The sequence below is a fragment of the Bombus pyrosoma genome, linkage group LG14 (assembly GCF_014825855.1).
Source record: "Bombus pyrosoma isolate SC7728 linkage group LG14, ASM1482585v1, whole genome shotgun sequence".
NCBI lineage: Eukaryota > Metazoa > Arthropoda > Insecta > Hymenoptera > Apidae > Bombus > Bombus pyrosoma.
In genome coordinates, this window is record NC_057783.1 from 3,058,218 (window position 1) to 3,078,861 (window position 20,644).

Consider the following 20,644-nt stretch of genomic DNA (forward strand, 5'->3'; position numbering starts at 1 on the left):
TATCCCGAACGGTGTATCGATCCATCGTACGGCCCTGGCCGGGCCCTCGTTATCTTCCTTCAACGTTTTAAAAGCGCCTGCTGCTCTTTCCAGTCTGGCTGATTCCCGCAGCCTTGCCTCGGTATGCTTCGTTGCATCCTCCGTTCGAACTTCGTATCCGTCTGGAGAATCCTGCCGCCGTTGTTTGTTTTATCTTTTATTTCAGGATTCTCGTGTTTCCGTCGCTTTTTTTACAGTCGAGTTTACCTGCCTTCCCTCGCCGGGCAGTATAAGCATTGCGTTGAAATTGGATTTTTAACTAACGAAGAGTCGAGATTTTGCTTGAGATTAGTTTCTGCAACCGAACTGATACGTTGTAAATTGGCATTAAATAGGAAAGAGACGAAGTAGGAAATGTTCGTATCTCTAAAACTAAGAAAGATATTCAAAGCGATGAAAGATATGGATCACTCTGTATGCAGCGGTTGTGTGTATGTTAATAAGTAACGTATACTTGCGCTAACTACAAACTGCGTTTACCCTGCAGCATGCACCATATTTTTATTACTATACATAGTAGAGTGTAGAGTACGCAAGAATCATCCTCGCACATGCTCCATAGGACTTTGACTGAGAGAAAATAGTGGGAGACAAGATGTATGAGATAATAGAGGTGTAGGCCTAAACAGGACAGGTGTATAATGATAATAAATTGCAGGGAGAAGAGGAATCAGTCACAGGATTGGCTGGCACAGAGATCAGACCTGGTCTTTCGTTGACCGGGCTAAACTACTCGAACTGATTGAGCTATCTTCGCTGTCGACAGTTTCTTTACCTCGTAACTTTGATACTCCATCGCCTGCAGTGCAGACAGCCTAATAAATCAGGTATCATTGATCTTTTATGTAGACTTTGAAACGAAGTAGTTGAATTGTTTATGTCAGTCGAGCTTCGACATCCTGAAATTTAATTTTGAACTTTGCATAGAATAATCAAACTCGTATATTTTGACGCTAATAGGCGCTAACAGGCGCTATTAATCTTTAATATAATATAATAATAAAAAAGGAAGAAGAGATATTATGTATATTTTGTGTACAGCACATTTCGCTATTTTCCGATCAAATACTCTGTTTTTAGATACGCGTAACTTAAAGGTTATTCATAAGCAAATTTAGAAAATTACAAGGCCACTTCTTACACGTGTATAGTAGCTTGACCCAAATATCGTATTGAATCAAATAACTCTACTTGACCGCGACAGTAGATTCGAATTCCGCTTCTGAAATTTGCGTTTTTTCGTTCGTCTGATGATCATGTACTCGTTTATCGAGATAATGCGTATATTCAGTTAGAAGACGCAAGGACCAAAATGCCAGTAGGGAAGGAGGTAACATAATTCGCACATTACTCTTCGACGACCTTTGACTCCTCTTGCGGTTCTTCAGATTGTAGCTCGTATCGAAGGAACACATTAGTCTCCTCAAAGTAATTTTCAATAATCCGCGTAATAAATAAAATACTAATGCTATTCTTCTTTCGATTTTCTATTAAGACATCCCGTTTTAGTCGCAAAGTGACACTAAATTGAACAAATAAACAAAACTATTTTTATCATAATTTTCCCTATAACTTTCAATTATTATTCTGAAATGTCTTATGAAAATTCTTCCATAGAAAAGAGATTAAAGGAAAAAGAAAGAAAAGGAGAAAGAGATTCACATTCCGAAAGATGCTTCGCTCAAGATGACTTCCTCCGACTCACCAATCCGATTCAAACAAAACGATTCCGATGGAAGATTCAAGGCTCGAGTTAACAAGGAGTTAAATCTCCTTCCCCTGACACGAGATATTCTCGTTCCTTCGTAACAAGCGCGTAATATCTCGAAATCGTCGTTCGTCATCCACATCCTTCATCCACCTGGCCTTCCAATTTCCTCTATAACGAAACACGAGTTCGAATCAGCCGACGATCCCAGCCTTAACACCTTCTTAGGTTAATTAACGACGTCATTACTATTTCTAGTCACGGTGAATCGTCGACGGATGCCGTCGATTCCGTCCAATCATCTCGGAGCGAGATCTCAAGGTCCTCTTCCGCGCTTCGGCGGTTTTCGCGCGAAAAAATCCTTTTGTTCGAGGTGAGACTAATGTGCGAATAAATTAGCCACGAGCTGAACAAACACGCGTAACAAACGATACTCAAGGTGTGTTAATTAAAAGTCGTAGAATATTAATGTATTTGCTTTAAAATTGACAGATGGCTAAAATACGAAGATGTGTAATTTGAAGTTCGCAATCTACATCGAACAGCGAATGATTATTAAAGATAAAAGATATCCCAACGATTTTAAGTAGCAGTGTATGTCATATCGTATTAACTCTTGAGAGATCTTCAAGGACGAAACGGTTTCTTTGTTCTCTTTCTAAAAACACATATTTCATCGTTATTTTATTCAAAATCTTTATTCTTAAATAATTTTCAAACAGGGAACCTACCGCCAATTATCATCTACACTGTCCTCGAACTTTTGTTTCATTCTCCACGTTGTATTCATTTTCCAGAAGCCATTGAGAAAACAAGTGGTTCGTTTTTCTTCTCAAAATACGCGTCTCATCCAAAACCTCTGTCTCTGAAGTAAGAAATCAATTTCTAATTTTCACCAGTATTCCAGCCATTCTCCTTTCGCACAGTTTTATAGACATTCCAGTGGAATTTATCCGCAATGCAACTTCTGTTTTATCGTGTTCGTGTTACACGTCATGGTCGCTCGTTTTCCCGCTGGCACTTTAATTAACTCGTTCGACGTCGTCGTTCCACGATCGGGCCAGGGAATCGAGGAAGCGATGAAAAAGCCGACGCGCATCCAAAGTTAACGGCCAGGCAACGTGGCCAAGCATGCGTGTACCTTTGCACGCTTCTAACGGACTTAGGCACGGCCAAATTGATTCTTACGCAAACGACGTCCGGATGAAGCAAAGAAAACGGCTCGGATGAATTGTCCATGGATCCTAACGCGAGGTGTATACCGTTACCGGTGTTTAAATACGCAAGACGAAAAGAAACGGTATACCTGGGCCTCTGATATTTCTGCTAGCTTGCGGTTTTTCTATTCGCGGTATCTGCTGTCTTCTTCGCTCCGCCATTGTCAAGGCCCTTTCTTGCCTCGCGCGATCACTGTCCACCTCGACTGTTACAGTTTCTTGTCCGCTGAATACGGCATTTTAATAACTTCCTAGTTGGTCGGCGTTCCATTCTTTGCGTAGGTTGCAGACGACGAGCTTAATAGTCGAGGATGCTTGAGATTAATGAAAGATCGATGTAGAGGCGGTTAATTAGTTTGATGTTACCTGAGATCTAGGTCTAGGTAAAAATTCGATTCTAAGAATCGGACGATCTTACATATATTCAACGCTGTATTCCAATATTTTCAACGATCAGTGTATTTTTTTATGGACAGTATTTATAGCATTTTGCTTATGAGCCGCTGTATATCAAGTCCGTTTCGTTCTTCGAGGATTTTCGATTCAGTCGTGTTTTTCGTCGTTAAGAAAATTTGTCAGCATATTAGATCCATTTTTTCAAGCTTTCCAAGATAGGATCGAGATTGGGATATACAAAACCTGACGACAAAAGATGTTCGTTGCACAGTTCTTCGCGACTACGCAGCAACGATGACGTAATTCGATCCTCGTAGGTGTTCTCTTCCCATCGTTACCTATCATACAGCGTTATTTGTCCAAGTTGAACAAGGAAGGTCGACTGACAAGTGTAAAGCTATAATATAAGTCACGAGTAAACTCAGTAGAAAACAATGAATCACTTAAGAAGCGATCTTCCGTGCGATCGGCTGCGTGATCGATGGCCTAGCTCGAGAGGATCCACCGGCGCTGATCCACGCACGATCGTTACGATCCATTGCGTCCCTTGTACGGAAGCTTGCATCCTCCTGCGAACTATGGCAGTCGATGCGAATCGATCGCCTTCTTTTTACGAGTAAACCCATTCGAACCCATCTGCTTTTTCACCTCGAGCCACTTTTTCTTCGCCACTTTAAAATTATTCAACATTTCCACGTTAGGTAAAAATCAGCCAAACGATCGTATAATACGCTCACGGAGATAATGATCGGGAAGAAACTCGCAACTCGTGACTCGTGTAGGCAATGGTTAATGTAGAAGGTGGTTTACGTTTATGAGTTTCTTTTTTTACATGTAGAATTAAATCGCGCTACGGTATGTTGTAGCTCTCTTGTGTTTTGTTTTGTAGTACTCAAAGGGTGGATTTTTAGTCCGTAAATACATAATCGGTGAAATTTTACTCCATGGCATCTTCGTTCCAATATTATTCAAATACCATTTGCAATCACGGCAAATGGAAGCTTATCTTCTGTTCTCAGTTAATGTCAAATAGGATTAAAACGTGTAATTGCCTTTGTCTGACTTTGTTGTTTTCTAAATAAACAAAGAAGCACGTACTACGTAGATTGAAATTTCAAATGTAATAACATTATACAGCAACACTATACGTCCATCATGGTTTTCCTACTGGATTACAAATTACGCGATAGCTGTCCGAACATGCACTCCTACTGCAATAGTATAGATGGCTTACGAAAGTATCAGGTTGTGACAAAAGTTGCTTCTGTTTTGTAAGAAAATAATAGATGCACAACTAAATGTAAATATCGAGACTTGTAGATATTTTCTAATTTCTTTACAAGTAGAATCGCTATAGCCGGGTTTCATAATATACGTATATACATAATGTGTCTAGAAGTACTTGATTACTTTTGCGTTCCTATGTATATTCGTTCAGGAATTCGATTTTAATGGGAGGAAGTTATTACAGTCTACCGCATTGGTTGCATAGAAAACGAGTTCCGATATCATACGATATCAGCGTGGAAGAAAAGAACACGCGGGTGAATCTCGTTAGGATAAGTTACGCGAAACGTTCGGAATAAATTCAGGAGTAACGGAACCTCGAGGAAGGAAGCGTCGTTGACCGCTTAATAATCCTGCAATCGTCATTAACCAGAATCATTTATAACTCCCCTCTCGTTTCCAATTTACGACCCACTTGATCATAGGTCGAGCCGCATAATTATAGATTCGCCAAACGTACTGTTACTAGCGTGTATTATTACAAACGTTAAGCCAGAAATGCGAATATTTCGTGAACTTACTGACGACCTTTCGTGCTAAGATCTCCGAAAAATAACGGCGTTCCGGCGCTATTATTTCTTCAAGGCAGATATTACATAATAAGTTGGTTTACATAATAAGTTGGTTCGCATTTACTTAACAGAATATCGAACTTAATATATCGTTGTTCTCATCTAAATAAAGAATCTTAAATGAAGTCATCGACCGTAATTGTTAGCTTTTAAAGTACGTGTGCGCGTCATCAGGATTTCTATAGAAACCAATCGACCGCTTTACATTTTACATAGTCGGAATGAATATTAATTGTACTGTGTACACGAAGAACGTTCTAATTGCTAGGTCGACTGAGAAATTGGCGAGTACACATCGATGGGAATCGATGTGCCTGATAGAACCGATCGCGTCGTTTAATTTAATAGTGAATACATTACACTCTGGAGAAGATGATCGCAAGAAACATGGACGTAGAATATTCTAAAAAATACCCTGAGTCATTTTAAATCTTCTAACGCTGTACTAACAACTAGTTCATGGCGTCAAGGCGATTGAGAAGTAGATGGTCAACACCCGTGGTACCGATTACTTACACGTGCAGAGCTAATGTAAAATAAATTAGAAACCATGACGCTCGATTAATCGATGTGTAATTAGATGGACGAATAACTAATTTAACTTTTTGCCTTGATAAAACTGTAATTGCCTTCGGACTGCTCAAGATACGACTCTGTTATCTTTATTGGCATTTATTTCTAGAACGACTCGTTCGTCGATTGACGCGATATTTCAATAGATTCCATTCGTGTTCATAAAAATATGTAAATTTGTATAAATATCCTCGGACTAATCGATTCGAAACTAAAAGGGCAGAAGAGCTTCTTTCGAATTGTTCATTATTCTACTTAAAGTTGATTCTACTTAATGTTCTGCGTGTTCACTTTTATGAAAGTCGCGATTTTAACCGAGTCGCAATGAACGCGTGCGAATTGAAACGGCCTTGGAGTTTACCTTGGACGGGCGATAGGGGCGAAATGAAAAGTGAACGTACAAAAGGAAATCTCGATACGTTCGTTAATCGAGTAAATCAATGATTCTCAGGCCGCCAGAAATGATGATGATGATGATGATTCTCGGTCGAAGAAAACGAAAGATTTAGACAAATTTCACGATTCTGAGCGCGAGCATTTTCACGTATAAACGAAAATTAACACGTTGCCTATGTACATTCATCGTCCATTCGTCCATAAATTATTCATAAATTCTTTATTTATATTTTTACAGCTTAAGAAAATAAAGTTGGGTCACGTATTCCAGAATATTAGCATAGCATTCATTGGGAGTAGCACAATGGATATTTTACGTTGAGGATAATAGCTCGCAAACGACAATCGTTTACGACAAGAGGCGAAACGTGCCCGCATGCAAAAGCCTATGCTAGGGGGAAAAACAACTTTCCTCCGAGGCGCGGTTTCTCTTGGAAGAGCAAACAACCGACCGCTGTCCGGACGAACAATGACATTTGTCGCGCAGAGATTGACGTTTTCCGCTTCGCGGAGAATTGCAAGATAAATCTATAATTTCTTCTTTAGGTCATTCTGTAATGTAATTAACACTTTCACGGACGGTACTGACGCGACAAGCTTAACCGAACAGAGTTTTAGTATTATAACGCTAGCAAGGATCGAATATATTGCTTTATAGAATTGTTCGTGCAACTATATTCGTTTAAAATTGAAAAGACATTACATTTCGAAAGGAAACAGCTGATCATCTTCGATGATCGAGAGAGAACATTTCGACCGAAACGAGTGCTTCGATCTGAACGCTGTACGTTTATGGATAGAACTTGGGATGATCTCACTTTTTACCGCGTTTCCCCATAAAAGTCAAGGTATTCGAGAAATCCTCGAGCTTGCTTCTGTACCCTCGATGCTCCGCGACGCGGAAACCACACTCTCGATTTAACTGAAACCGAATCGTGTACAATTGGCGCACTTGTATCGCGTCCGCATTTTTCACGCTAACATTGCGTAGTATAGATCGTTTTTGCTTTACTTCGTTAACAGCCGGAAATTTGACTCGAGGGTATCTCTGAAAAAGTTTCTAACTATCTAACATTGAATATCGTTTAATTGCAAGCGCTGTTTAATAAAGTATATAGAAATCATATTACAATTTATAATGATCACAGTATCTGACCTGTGCGTGCGTTCTACCCATTAATCATCGCAAGTGATATATCTTTGAATCTACCTTATAATACGAAACGGGATCTAACGAGCATAGTTTGCGAAAGAAATATAAAAATATATGTATAATAATACAATTCTCGGTAGTTTGTGAAATGTCAAAGTAATAATCGCGACCAGTACGTGTTTCGCCGTTCGATATGCGACTCGTTCTCCACAGTTCTCTGGAACGAACGATAAAAAGTAAAAGGCCAGTGGCGAGGGGCACTTTCGATTCGTCAGACGTGGTGGTAAAAAGAGGTCCGACTCATTAATCGTTCGTTCGAAGCAACGTAATCGAAGTCGTTACATAAATCCATTACGGTGGGTTTCTAAGCGAACTAGGTTGAATTTTCCTCTGGTTTTTCCCGTCTTGTCGCGACACCCGAGGAATTCCATTCAATTCGCTAAAACTTTTTAAGATACGCTTTTTACATCGCCTATACTTACGTGATCGCACCGCTTGATCACCACTATGAATAATTTTCATATATGTGTGTACTATGTCGTTTGAATAAAAACATATCAAATTTGCCGTATCAAATTAGATTAAAATGCGCAACTTTGTCGTATCGATTTTCAAAGTCTTCTTCTTTTTCTTATAAATATTTTGTCTAGTCATTCGTAAATCACTGTCGCTGACTGGAGAAATTTACGTGTTCGAGGAGTGGATTTTGCATAGTTGAGGAACTATGGTGTCATGTAGCGAATGAAAGTAGAATCATCTATTGTACGCTTATTATTAATATAATATTATAGCGCGTGAGCGTGTAATCAATTTCTAAGTTTCGATCTTATCGTCTCGCAGTCTGTCACAAGCTATCTGTGTAATATGAGTCATGGCTGAAGCTAGGTCATGCAACGTTTTCGTCAGAGATTAATGCAAAATTTTAAGCACGATCCATTGCAAAATGCTGAAACGTTGCGTAAAAATCCAGCCATTTTTACGCACAGGCGATCCTCCTATTCTTTTACACAATCGACATTCCAGCTGTTCGAATATCGATACAAACTTCGTATTAAGCACAGACATGTGTTGTTGAATATTATAATTTTTGACAGAATGGAGAAATGGAAATTTAACGATGCAAAAGTGTATAGAATACGCAATATATTCAAGAATATATAAAATATCTAAGATCTGGTATTCATTGTAAGAGTCGGTGAATAAATTTCGAATGCTAAAAGAGGTCATAAATTGAATTATGAAAATAGTGAAACTACGGAAAGAGCGAAGAATTTAGAAAAGGAGGAATCGATCGGTTTGGTTCCTAAGAGAAGATTCTTTGCAGAATTTTCCCCCAAATTGACGCAATATGGCAGTCGGTGAAATTCTGGCGGAACTCGATGGTAAAAGGTAAAAGGCTGAAAGTGTTTGGCCGTCGTTCGCAAGGACTTTCGATTCGCATCGATGTTGAGGAGGAAATCGTCTGGTCGTCTCTGTTTGTAATCGTCATCTCGTTTCGTCTCGTTTATATCTCGTCTCAGCCTCTTTCTCTTCTCTCCGTGATCTTTCTCTGGTCGCCACATGAGAATGTAGGTCACACGACTGCGTTCACCTTCCACCAAAGCAATGTCTTCCGAGGAAGGTCGTTGCTCGTCTGGAAAGACTCTCTTCTTGACCATTCTTTTCCCTTTCTTTCGATTATTACTCTACCTCAACGATTTCGATCGATAGATTCTCCGAAGCTCGATTAACTTGTATCGCCAAACTGTTGCCATCGATGTATCGTCAATTACCAATAGGTAACACGAATTGCAAGCTACAGCAGTGTAGAAGAGTTCTCGTTTCTGAATTTTTTGCCCACCCGTAATTCATTTTACACGTAATCCCATATTTGACAACGTACACGTATGTAATTAAATCGTAATTAATTAACGTCGCGCATTTTATGTATCTTACGTCGCTAAGACCAAGGATGAAGGAAACATGTATTCTCGAGTTCATTTCCATATCACAACACGTGAAAACATGCCATAAAGATATTTTCAACTTGCCCTTATAGGATCTAACAGTGGCTGCTATGAGTCCATCAGAAATAATTACACGCAATTATAAATTCAAGAAACGACAAAATCGACTTTCAGCGATGATGCAGCGATTGAGCCACTAATCGTTGCTATGATCCTTGACTACACGCGATCATATCGAATGATGGTATGCTTTTTCGAAGCGCAGATTAAAACGTCTCTCTAATTAGTCCGCTTATTCTCCGCCAACGGCTCGCCGGTAATTAGTCGCGAGCGTAATTAATTGAACATCTCGATCAATCAAGACGACGACCGCTCCCTGCCAGACTAATTAGACCAGTTCATAAACCGGTCATTGTTCCTGGAATCATTGTCATCGTCGACTGGCGCGTATTGTGCTCTTTAGAAAGTGCGTACGCACGCGTGGAAAGCATCTAGCTATTTTTTTTTCTTTTTTTTTTTATCTGATCGTTTGATTCAACAGGAAACGTTTTCCATGGGAGAGACAATTCACTGGCAGGTGGCCACCGATTCCACCACCAAGTCGACCAGAGGAGGTTCTCGGTTAATTGACCCTCCGTCTAATTAGTTATCGCTGCCACACTGACAATTAGAAAGCGTTACAGGCGTGTGTATGTACTCACATGTAGGCAGCTGCTCGGGTATTTGGGCCGCTTGTGTGGTGCTGTGCCTCGCTATTGTGATCTGAAAAAAAAGAAGAGCGATGCTCGTTAGATTGTCCTTAGAGAATCGTTTGTCCCTATAGATAAGACGAACAAGGGATAGCGTGGGACGACGATGATTAGACCAAAGATATTTTTGCATTTGTGGGAAATTTTGAGGATACAGAGATATACAGAATGCATAAAGTTGTTCGAAGATTTGAGAAAAGTTGAAGCATATCGTATTTCGTAGAAGTAGTTCTGTTAGTTCTCTTCTCGCGAAAGAAATGTTTCGTAAAGATCGGAATGCACGAGTAAGATGATGTAAATTCGCGAGGAACGTTGAACATCTTTTTATCGAAGTATAAGATCTCTTCTTTTGGTTGGCGAACAGTGGTTCTTTTTTTATTTACCATTGACAATATATCGAAAGATAGTACCTGTGATAACGTTAAACTCGTTTGGAAAGTTCGTAACATTTCTGGCGATCCACCTATCGAATAACGAAAGCAAGATTCAGATAAATAATATTTCTGATTAATCATTAGGCGCAATAATTAAGGAAACGTTCGCTGACTGATATAAGGAGCTTTGAGGACACGTACGACCAGTCGTAAGAAAGGATCGATAGAGAAGGTTTCGATAATGACATATTGGAGAATCCAGTCCCGGATCAAAGATCACGTCATCGACTGAAAAATCCTTGCGAAAATGTCAGGCTGAAACCATGATTCGCTCGACTCTCTCCGGTATTGCTCGAAGTGTGTATGAATCATGCGATTTCAGAGGCGCGTGGAAACGCGAGAGTCCGTTTCTCATCGATTAAAGTTGATTATTAGCCACAGGGATCCGTGGAAAACGTGCCAATTGAACACATCCGATAATCCGACGCACAATGTTACATTTTTTCTCATCAATTAACTTTTTTATTAGTACTGAATTTTAATTTGACGAAAGGTCTCTGTACTCGCACAGTCCTTGGCCAACGAATTAGAACCACTGGAAACATTGAATTTTACATCGAATTAATTGCAATAACCGGATATTTTGTAAAAAGTTAGTATACAGCGTATACTCGATCGTTTAAATATCTTTACGATATTTAATTGCGAGACGTATAATAATATTTTCCCCAGATATCTTGCAGTTTCTACGTACATTTTCAATTTGTTTCAAGTTCTCGTCAATGTGATCGCGATGGTTGTGTCTCATTGATTCAAAGTGCTAATACAACTTCAAAATCATAAATGACTTTTGCAAGCAATCTCTAACGTAGCACGTATCAGAAAATTTCATTATCAGCGTTCCTCGAGCGTGACCTTCGAAATAAATCGCATCGTAATCAAAATTGTTTAGCCCGGCAAATGATCGATAAGAAGAACAAGAAGCTCGATGGTTAATTCGAGCGGTAAAATCCGGGCTGTTGGCTCGTCGCGCAAGGTTCTAAATAAGACCTCTAATAAAGGCGACCATACGTGCACGTATATGGTAAGGCCAATTGGATAATGGAAAGGACGAACGTAGTGTTGCAAGTCTGGATCGTTTCTAATTACCCTATCCGATAAAACATACCAACTCGTAACAGTATTTAAACATTAGGTCTGTATAGTTACGTGCATCATAATTATATTTCATCCTGTCTTATCATTCGTGGGAGTTGTCAAACCGTTCTATAGAAAATTAAACAATAATTAACAATCCATGAATAATTCAGTGTTTATGCAATTCGTCATCCATAATTCATGTTTCGTTCTTTTGAATTTGACGAATGCTTTATGAAGAATAATAGCTTAGAAAAATGTACAGTTTAAGGGAAACATTAAAGGAAAGAGAAGAGGGACACGTAATAGATGTTCAATATCGAACGATGTATTAATTTTAATAATCAACGACCGAAGAGAGGGGAAACGTTTGCTGAAAATTGTTGCAACGATAATTTAGAACCTTGATTCCTTAATAAAAGCCTTTCGAGAGAATTGATCGTTACGATAAATTGCTCGCAGAGCTGATCGTTATAGTAGAGTTGGTATAACCGATGACCCAAGATGTTTATGCAATAACGGTGATCAAGACATTGATCATCTTGTTTAGCAATGCTCTCTTTTTTGCAACACGAAGAAACAAATTTATTTATTCTACATTCTGCTCCTTTGCTGTAATCTCCTTTCGATTGACTTCTCTTCAGTTGAGACTGGCCAGATTCAAGTATATTTGACGGCTTCTTAAACCCAATTTCTCCAACGAAATTTTGTTATTCTCCCAAGAGTCGAAGGTTGCGATAATAATAACAGAAAAAAGAATAAAGAGGGGGAAGAAGGAGAAGTGCAAAAACTTGTCCACAGTGCAATAAACGTTCTCCGACGTGATGCGATGACGGTGAACGTAGCAAGGGCACTCGAGACACCTCTTACTCCCTCGACACACTTTTATTTTCCAATCCATGCCGATTTAGGTATCGACATTACGTAGTAGACTCGGCCAACTACTGCTCTATGGATTAGGTGAGCGTGTAATTGTCGGAGTTGATCCAAGTTGCACCGTGCCGATGTAAACGTTACGTCCAGCTCTTTTTCTTCTTGTATACCCGACGATGGTCTGATGTCTTCGTGGCAGATCCACGTAACCCTGAACTAGTTTCATTCGAGCAGTGATCCACCGATAGTACTATTATATATCTACATTAGAATTCCATATTAGGATATAGAGACGAAGTAAATAAAATACAAATTGGTTCTTTGGATGGAAAGTGAGAGTTTGCGATACGTTCCTCGCATCGAAAGTTATACCACACGAAAACGACATTAGAGAAATTGTCTAATAAACACCGACATCGGCGTTGTTAAATGTACTTATCGGTGTGCGCCGATGAAAGTGGTTCAGCGAGTCAGCGGCCATTTCGCATGTGCTTAAACACGCGTCGTAAATTCTAGGAAAGATATTAACGTACATGCGAAATGAAATTACATGTTTCTTTCATACGTGTTTGATCGCATCTTCAATCCGTTGCCGATTTCCGCCGATGTTTCTTCTTTCAAAATATTACCGCTGGACGATACTACGGACCAGACGATATTAGCAGCATTTGCTCCCCACTGCAATCTGAAGAACTTCAAAACGGCTAAAACTTTGTACATTTTTCCACAAATTCAATTAGAGAATGAAAAACGCAGATTTGTTTGAAAGGCTGTCAATATGCTTTAGAACGCGATTTACAGCAAATTTCTTCTTCCTCAATTTCTTGATAATTATCCATTGAAGAAGATTTAACGAGCAGTATTACCCCGCCAAATTTAAACTTCAACGATGCGACGTTTCATACTTGTCAATCTAATATGAATATGTAATAGACAGATAAGGTACTTAATCTTCGAACACGATCTTTCACACCCCGCAATTATGTTCATGTCAACTCGTCTCGCGATAGGGTGTGTCAGAGAACAGAACTCGTGTTATGGTGGAGAAGGTTACTCTGTTATGGTTTCTATCGGATAGTAAAACTGCAAGTGCCATATACGGATATGTGGAGTCGCATGCAGAAGCCCCGTTCATACAACGCCGTCAGTTAAACACTCGCGTTCGTGTTTGATCCAATTACACATAATCGCGAGGATGCAGCGCGAAATGCAGTTTCGTAAAAAAATTCGCCTCGAGGCTGATGTCGATCGATGGGCGTACAAAGCTCAGAGATCTATATCCACGCGAACGTTTATCTTTCAAGGATGAGACTTTGAAATACGATCCGTGTAACCTCGCAGTAATACAAAGTATAATAGTTGTAACTATAGTTTACCGACGTGAACATCTTCCAAAGTACGCGTATGACTTTGGTACAAAAATGATGAAAATGCTCGAGTTATTTCAAGGTCGTTCTGGGATTATTTGCATAAAGCAGTGTCTCTCAAGCCGTACACAGAGATCACCTTTTTACCTTTACGAGCATTACGTGTTTAACAAGGCACAGTAAACTCATTAGAAATAATTCCAATTTAATATCTAATTAGTTGCAAAAATCTTAGCCTAAAAATAATTACAGCGATTGATGATCCAATCAGGTAGCTCAATGGTTTGAAAAACGGAATTGAATGTTCTTGTAGAATTTGGTTCTCCACGGGTATACTTTTCTTATTTGCGAATTTCGACTGCATTAACGTGCAAGTTTTATTTTCTTCCTGACAAACTTGCTTCTTGACGCTTGCGATGTCTTGACGGTACAAGGACTCTTCAATTATTCTTGCGATCATTTCCTACGTATATTTAAAATTCATCGGTACGAAGCTCCCAATTATTTTAATTATTCAAATTCCCGAGCCACTGTTGTTATACCTGGACGTACCTTCAGCCACTACCAACTCTTTGGAAGCTGTTTTACGACTCCTGAGGAATCCGGATTGAGAACCCAGAGAACAGAGTCTTATTTTCTGTTTATTCTTGGACTCAAAGGGATCCTGGGATGTTGGTTTCACGGTAAAAGGAGGATTTCTCCTGTCCTTTGAATAGCAAGCAAATATTCCGTATCACGTGAGCGTCGGAAACAATTTTAAGGCATAATTGAACACAATTGCTCTCGTCATACGACGTGAAATCTTTCTCTTCGCTCTTATGTTAAATAATGGTAAATAATCGTTCTTAGATGTGACCGTTAACTCCGAGATTTTATAACGAACATTTTCAACGCTGACTTAATGGAAACGTTCGATCCTGTAAAAAAGGTGTATCGAGGGACGACAAAATATTATCATACATTCTAATTGACCCTAAGCAAGCAAGTTATCAAGCGAATCAATAGATAATCGGATCGACGTGGCCACGGATATAGCGTAGGTTGAGGTCTCCTTGAAAACGCCTCCCAGCGTACGATCCTGCTGGCATAACGCAAGTTACATTACTCATTCGCTTCTACTCGATCGTTGTATCTCTATAAGTATCTAAATGACGTCATCGTTGCACGCTTTTCGCTGAAATACGTTCCGATCTTTATCGAAGGGACTGGTTTTCCTGCAGACTCCTTTATTTCGAGATAAGGCGGGATCGTATATTTATTTGAACTCATCAGGGGACAAACGATTCGTATATAAGAGTACAATGTACTGTAATTTTTCGTACAGTCGTTCACGAAAGTATCGGAGCGCTTCTAGGAACTTTGTTGCGGATATATCAAAATTTTGTGTAATTTGTAATTACATTGAGAGAACAATGAATAGCTACTACCGCCACTGTGTTCTTGCACATTTATCGAAGCGTCTCTGCTACTTTATACAGTTTCAATGTTTGAGAGGTTTTCCAGAAGAAAATACCAGTTCTGTGTTGGAGATACAAATGGAAAAATAAAAGAGAGAGAGTCAATCTATGTTAATAAATTTGTCAACGTGTAAACTGATAATAAGAAACGTAGAATTATATAGATTCTTTGCTTGCTTTAAAAGATTCGCGTCAAATTATATACAGTTGACAAAGCGAAATTATCTGGTATACATGTACATTAGCTGAAAGGTAAATTCTCCTTAATTGCGTCAATTCTGTCGGTACAATTGCACGAAGTATTTTCGAAACAATCGGGAAGCTACGAAACACGACCAACGAAATCAGATTTAAGATACTAAATGAGCATTGTTGAAGGTGACGTGCGAGTGGCAGAAAAAAAAAGCTTGAAAGTGGTCGATGTTGCGTGGGTGTAGCCAGAGATTGCAGGCTCTCCGTGAAATTTCGTGTTTCAAAAGGAACACCCACGCTATCTTCTTTGACGTGTCCCTGTCGCACATCGAGATAATCATTCTGAATTTGGACATTCAAATTTCTTGATTAGATTCATTTAGAAATTTGTTTCGCTTCTAACTGAACGCCCTTGTCCGACGAACGTTACGTAGAACGATAGGATTCGACAAATCAGTGAAAAATCATTTACGCAATCCTCGTTCTAAACTTGGTCGCGTCACTGACGACTTTCTCTCGGTCTAAAACAAACGTGATTTTCTATTGACCGTTCTCGCGATAACGTTCCCTCTAGCATGTGTCCATAAACAGAGAAATCCAATTGCTTTATCCTGCCGATTAGTCTGGTTGATTGTCCACTAGCATCCTTAGTTTTTGTGAAATCACGTGCACTATTATAAAAAATATTATAAACAAGGATAAAAATAAACAAAAATAAATTCTATTTTTAATGACAGGAATGGTAAAAATAATTCTATTATGAGCAACGATGACACGAGTTTTGCGTGCAACTTACTTCGGTGCAAGATACGTATGTTTATTCGTTATACATTCAGTGAAGCAACATTCGTTAAATTTCCTATGGTAAAGGAATTATTTCGATGAATTTCGATGTGCAACGGAATAATACCTATGGTATAAAATTTTATAGAATCTATATAAATTTTATTATCCATTATCCATCTATTTCTATTTTATTACAGACAAACTTTATGCGGATATTAAATTTAATTAAATTCACTTTATATAATTAGTCAGCTTTATAACGCGGTGCAAAATTTATTATTCTCCTCGCTCGCGGTAAAATAGAATTATAAAATAAACAGGGTCCCCTTCTAACTGCTTCGAGTAATACGCAAACATAAATTATTTGCTAAACAGTGCCGAAAGTTCACATTCCGTCTTCCTCTTTCTTGGTACGTGTGAACTGCTAGTAAGGGAGCTAGTAGTTTAGAGGCTCACTTCCGGTATCGGTTCTCCTATCGACTTCACAGTGAAACGTTTGTGAAAACGAGCTGCAGGGACCTCTCCGAGATCCTGCGCCGATATTTAAAAGAACAGCAAGTAAAAGTGGGCGTGGCTGTTTCTCTAGCGATCGTACCTCTTTCTCTTGCGTACAGAATATTCGTGCAAATATTTGCATCACGCTGTTCGAATAACTTTGAAAATTCAATCTCCGTATGGCGTGATTTTTATGCAGGAACGCGCTTCATAGGTTTCCTCTTCTTCCTTTTCCCTCAATTTTATTGCTTCCTGCTAAACTTGAAACTTTCTTGGCTTTTTCCTTTCAGGCTGTCTTTTCGGATATTTTAAGATCTATGCTCTTCGCGTTGTACACATATTTGGTGACGGTGTACTTGTTTGCAGTCGCAATGATCAGCCAGTTAGAAATTTTAGTGTATTCTTCTGGAGTGTGCTCAGTGTTCCGTAAACGTTTGCATCTGCTCGAGAGTTTTGCTACTTTTTTGTGCGAATCTGATCCACAGTTCTTCTTTTCTACGCATGCAAATGTTTATCGAGATCTCGCGAGCAGTTGAACATCGTGCGAGTTTACGCATCCACTTGGAAATTCGCGTTTCCTGTGTGACGATGATTTCTTCGCGATCACCTACACGCTTTCTTCTCACAAACTTGCAATTTCTACTAAGATCGAGGTTTTTCTTTGTGCGAACGTTTATACGTTCACTTTTCAAATCGGTGACCATTTCCAAGTGGAAAAATAAAACTATACTTGCACGTCGACATTATTTTATTTAGTCGTACATTATCGATCAAAAGTATAGAGACAATTGTCCTTGGTCGAATGCAATTTACAAGATTACGAAAATTTATAAAACCACGAACATTTGCAAAATTTGTCATTCAGAAAATTACAAGTCGAGACGCTTAGAATGGCTTTGTCCTTCGTTGGAGTAGAATATTATGACGCGATAGAATTTAGTTTGGAAAGTTAATACGCAATTAATTAATATTGATATCTGCAAGGATCAAACAGTATGTACGATTCCTTGAAATTTATAAAGGAACATTACAGCATAGGTGTATGATTTCTTTTTTAGCAAGTTTAGTAAGTTTTAAACGTCCACTTCTGAGAATCCTGAGGTTCTAATCAGTGTAATTCCTAGATTCCAGGCTATTTGTCGATTATTAAACGTTGCACAGGCCCATGATTGCAACCTTTGAATGAGTTAACGACATCAATTCCACAGTTCTTTGTCAAGAGAACGACGCTTCATTTTACGAGGATGTTTACTATGATTATCATAAAAAGAGCAAGTATATCTACTCAAATTATCTTGTGCAGCCTTCATTTCGCTGAATAGCTCGAGCAACAGGAAAGTTTGTAACGCTTGTTGAACACGTTTCGAACAAAAACTGTATCATTGCAATCAATACGAAATGCTAGTGATTCGTTTGAGTAAATTCCTGCTCCGTAAAAATAGGAAAATTTATTGTATCATTGGACTAATGCAACACAGCTTTCACAACCAATAGAAAAGATTATTCTTGCGTTGACTAATCACTGAAATCTCACTAATGGCCGGAGCGTGGATATCTTTACAAGTTCACATTTTTAGAAACAAAACTGAAAAAATGGGATCCGAGTAGAAATCTGTTTCATTTTTGTTATACGTTACGCGTTTTCCATATCTTTCATTTTACTTTTACACCTTTCAATTTCAAATTTAGACGCATCAGATCTACAAGTTCTGCGAATGTTATCAGTTTAATTATGCGTTAAGGTCCCAAGGATAAATTCGCGAATCTCACGTCCGATCTTTTAAAATTGTATCCCAGTTTCCATTGAATGTAAAGCTGTGAACGAGGTAAAATTATTTAAAGTGACTTGAAGAGATGCTACATGATAGCGCCGTTTCGCTGGATTGCTGCACTTTAAATTAACTTCGAGGTGAAAAATTGCGGGTCATAAAAAATATTGCAGCCGTCTCGACACAGTTTTCCTGACAGCCGGTTTAGCGGCACGTTGTACCAACAAAGGATTACATAATTCCCCACATTCCTGGCCAACATACTACGCTCTCCAGTCATGCTCGTTTTTCGTACGACATGATACAAGAGAAAGTATCATACACGTACTTGTTGTTTACCATCGAAATCGAAATTCAGCGAAAATCGAGGGGCCATTTCGAATTGGACGGTCCAGCTGTTTCACGCGCCGAAGAGACGTATCGAAGTTTGATATTTTCGTATTACGTCATTGGTTACACTCGTATATACGTTTCGTGTAGTTCAAAGAGTAGCTTTGATCGTCTACATTAACCCTCAATGACAATTAACACTGTTGAACAAACCGAAGCTGAAAACTGTGTTTCATTTGCCACACGTTGTGACACATATGAACTTTACTTTCGATATTTTGTAAATTTTTGTATCTACGTTTATTACATCTTGTACATCCGTATACGTCTGTGCTGGATATAAAAGCATAAACATCGTGGGTATGTTTGGGAATCTAAAGAATTAAGGTTGTGCAATTGATACGAAATACTTGTTAGGGTATCTTGAGATTGTCAGAAGACTTTTTCATTTACTTACCAATAAAAATGCCAGTGCGATCCCCCGCCAGTCCATGGCTAAAATAAAAGAGAAAGTCTTATTAATAACTGGGTCGAACTCCCATGAGTACGATCGACCGTGCAAACGTCTCTCGCGCGAGAACACTTGCAACAAAACACGAAAAATCACACGACGACCGGTCTATCTTCTTACTTAATACATCCACTCGATGTTCTTTGTACATCTATCCAGTTAAACGTCTCTACTCGCGATCTAACAAACTTTGATTCGCTAACTGTACACTAAACAGACTACGTAACGAGGTTCTCGACGCGAAAAAAAAATCGTCCTCCATTCGCACATTCCAAAGATCCATGAGATATCGTCGAGACCTTCTCGTCGATGTTCCACGGAGTCATAAATCAAGTAACGCGACACGCCTGAAGGTTTGTAAGATTCGCAGACACAAGAAACTCGTCTCCATCTTGCCGCGTGGTGATATGGAGGGCATAGAGAGAAAACAGGGAGGAAAAATGGGAGAAAAATTCGAAGGGTCGAAGGGTTTGATTTTGATACAGGGAAAACGTTTTCGAGCTGGTTAGTAGAGCTGTGTCGAGAAAGCGACGCGGTGTTTCGCGGAGGTGGCCGAACATAACGCAACGTTCACTTTTTCGAGCAACAGGAGAGGCCGGTGCACGGAACAGGAACGACCTCGAACACACTGGACCACCGTGCTCGACCGTAGCCCTTCCACGCGGACGCCATTTTCACTGCACCACGACCCCTTTATGTTTTTCGATTGAACATGACGCGACGTCGCGACGACACGAACCGCGCGATTTTACGAGGCTGGTCGATCGACATCCCGCGAGGTTCTGCCACCTTCTTTCCACCTTTTCACGTCGCGGCCAGGAAAGTCAGGCTCGTGCCTCGCGACTTGATGCACTTGGGAACCCAGGGCCGTAACATACTCTACCTTTCACTTTCTCTTCGTCGCGTGGAAATTCGTTTCTCCCAACCTTTTCGTTGGTCGCGTTTGAAAAATCCGTCACCGACAAACAGAATCGCGAGGAACAGAAAAATTGTTCAAACGACTCGCGAAAGCGATCGACCACTTGTACACGCTTTTCTATGAAATTTCATTAGCAGCGTAACGAGAACTGACTATCGCCATTAGATTGGCAAAGTTTCAAACAGATGTGAATATTTATACAGAAATTACGGGAGATTGTATTTCCCAGAGATCACGAAGATAATTAAATAGTCCATTGTCGACAGGCACTCGATATTCAGTGAGACCATCTCTAATATTTATTACTATATCGTACACTTATTGATAGATGTATATGTCTGCAGCAAGTATCTTGCAATTTCTGTGTATGTGGATTTTCATCTTCCGATTGGTTTCAA

General features: G+C 39.4%; 1 protein-coding gene and 1 long non-coding RNA gene across 5 annotated transcripts in view; both read right to left on the bottom strand.

Annotated features, from left to right (window-relative positions):
- The window catches only part of LOC122574574 (cuticlin-3), a 69,073-nt gene that overhangs the window by 45,172 nt on the left and 3,257 nt on the right, over positions 1-20,644 (bottom strand). For both annotated transcript variants that reach the window (XM_043742293.1, XM_043742291.1), the window contains exons 2-3: positions 19,274-19,311; positions 9,989-10,049 (exon numbers count right to left, since the gene is read on the bottom strand). In XM_043742293.1, coding sequence (XP_043598228.1) covers positions 9,989-10,049; positions 19,274-19,309 — 97 coding nt within the window. In that variant the 5' untranslated portion in view covers positions 19,310-19,311. The remainder of the gene's footprint in view (positions 1-9,988; positions 10,050-19,273; positions 19,312-20,644) is intronic.
- LOC122574575 lies at positions 371-4,578 on the bottom strand. Of its 3 annotated transcripts, none has more exons than XR_006319104.1 (4): positions 2,479-4,578; positions 1,997-2,405; positions 1,181-1,918; positions 371-938 (listed from the first exon to the last, which is right to left on the bottom strand). It is a non-coding gene; the product is annotated as an uncharacterized LOC122574575 (long non-coding RNA). The 3 variants fall into 3 exon arrangements; XR_006319103.1 differs by lacking the exon at positions 371-938 and having other exon boundaries at positions 1,052-1,561; positions 1,745-1,918; positions 2,479-4,095; XR_006319102.1 differs by lacking the exon at positions 371-938 and having other exon boundaries at positions 1,052-1,918; positions 2,479-4,083.